Here is a 1,966-nt window from a genome sequence, read left to right on the forward strand (position 1 = left end):
TCTGTCACCCCCTCTCATTTTTTCTCTCTCTCTCTGTGTCTCTGTCTCTTGCGCGCGCTCTCTCTCTCTCTCTGCGTGGCTCTCGTGCACGCTTCTCCCCCCCACATTTTCCTTTAAACTCAAATGGCACCCTCCTCCCCACTTCTGTGTGTCAGGGCAAGACTGTTTTCCATCTCTTCCCCGACCCCCAGAAATATCCCTCACTGGCCACTCAATAACTAGTCCCCAAACCAACCAGAAAAGACCACTCTATGCCTTCTCAGGCCAAACACCCCTGACCTCGCCCCACTCTGATTCCCCATCCCCTCCCACTTGCCAGTATTGACTCTATTCCTACACATCACTCCCGGACTGATTTTACTTCTCTGCGCCACCTCCCTTCCCAGCCCTGGCCTGACTCCATACCCTGACCTAGACAGATTGGCATGGTCTGCAGGAGTTTGTACCAGCTGTGACCCTTACCCTTACCCTCTGCATTGAGCCATTGCACTCACGTTGTATCTTTCTCTTTCTCTTTAACAGCAAAGAAAGGATTTGAACTGCATCATTCGACAGTGACGTTTGAGGATGTCGGTGGCTGTGAAGGAACCTTAAAGGTAAAGGGCAGCTGGCTAGACTGGTCATGATGGTCTATAGCAGTCTATGCCACCCAATCCAGGGGTAAGGACATTACCACTGTGCCATAAGAGGGCCCTTTCAGGCACGGTGGGAGACAGTCAGGAGGGAGTGCACTGGGAGCCCCCAACATTGACTGCAGATATAATGAGGTCTCATGTCTTCGGGTGAAACATGGGCAAGGAAACGTCTTGATTACCACGTACCAACCTCCCTCAGCTGATGAGTCAGTAATCCTCCATGATAGAGAACACTTGGAGGAAGCACTGAGGGTGGCAGTGGTGCAGAAGGTGCCCTGGGTGAGGGATTTCAGTGTCCATCACCAACAGTGGCTCTGCAGCAGCATTCCCGATTGAGATGGTAACGAACATCGCTGGTAAACTGGGTCTGCAGCAGGTGGTGAGGGAATAACAGGCTGGGAATACTGCAGCAAAGAACTCCCCTCCAGACACTCCAAAGCCTGTCTACCATCCTTAAGGCACAAGTCAGGCAAGAAGCTTGACACTATCCAGAACAGAACACATTGACAAGCATCCACTCCCTCCCTTAGGGAGAGAGGAGGGAGGAATGGGAGGGAGAGAGAGAAAAGGGAGTTGTGGGTGAGAGAGGTGGGGAGAAAAGACCAGGGGAGAGAGGATGTGGTGGGGTGGGGAAGGTGAGAGGGAGTACAGGTAAGGAGGGGTTGAGAGAGGGAGGACAGAGAGCAAGGAGTTAGAGATAGGGAGGATGGGGCAGGAGAGAGCAGCAGGCAGGGGATTCGCCTTGTGGGCTTTAGGGGGTGCTGCTCATAAAGAGGAGAAGCTAACATGATCCACAAATGGTTTTCTGCCTTGCTGTTGCAGGCTGTGTGCCAGCTACTGATTCACATGAGGCATCCTGAAGTATACCAGCAGCTGGGTGTGGTACCACCCCGAGGATTCCTGTTACATGGACCCCCAGGCTGTGGGAAGACACTGTTGGCACAAGCTATTGCTGGGGTAAGACCCATCTGCAGTCAGAAACTCTCATCACAGGGATGTGACCTCGCCTGGGATTGTCCCATTCCAGGTTCCGGTCTCAGTGGCAGGGTTCCGGTCTGAGAGAAAGGTCTGGGAATATCCCAGTCCGAATTACCAAGTTTGGGATGTGGCCTGAGAACGTCCACTTCTGGAATACCATCCCTATTGGACAGTCCAGTCTTGATGTGGGACCAACTCCAAAGTTCCGATCTAGAATATAAGGGACTGATCTGGGAGAAAGTCTGGTCTCTACTATAGGGGGCTGCCGCAGGGGAAGGTCTGGTCTCGGGTGTAGGGGACTGCTCTGGGGGTGGGGGGTATGTCTGGTCTCGGGTATAGGGGACTGCTCTGGG

The 1,966-nt window shown here is 53.3% G+C and overlaps 1 protein-coding gene across 1 annotated transcript in view; it reads left to right on the forward strand.

Annotated features, from left to right (window-relative positions):
* nvl (nuclear VCP like) overlaps window positions 1-1,966 on the forward strand; it is a 70,139-nt gene that overhangs the window by 26,379 nt on the left and 41,794 nt on the right. Inside the window, exons 9-10 of the mRNA XM_043675565.1 lie at window positions 523-596; window positions 1,458-1,691. Of these exons, the coding sequence (XP_043531500.1) occupies window positions 523-596; window positions 1,458-1,691 (308 nt within the window). The remainder of the gene's footprint in view (window positions 1-522; window positions 597-1,457; window positions 1,692-1,966) is intronic.

The sequence above is a fragment of the Chiloscyllium plagiosum genome, chromosome 3, assembly GCF_004010195.1.
Source record: "Chiloscyllium plagiosum isolate BGI_BamShark_2017 chromosome 3, ASM401019v2, whole genome shotgun sequence".
Taxonomy (NCBI): Eukaryota; Metazoa; Chordata; class Chondrichthyes; order Orectolobiformes; family Hemiscylliidae; genus Chiloscyllium; species Chiloscyllium plagiosum.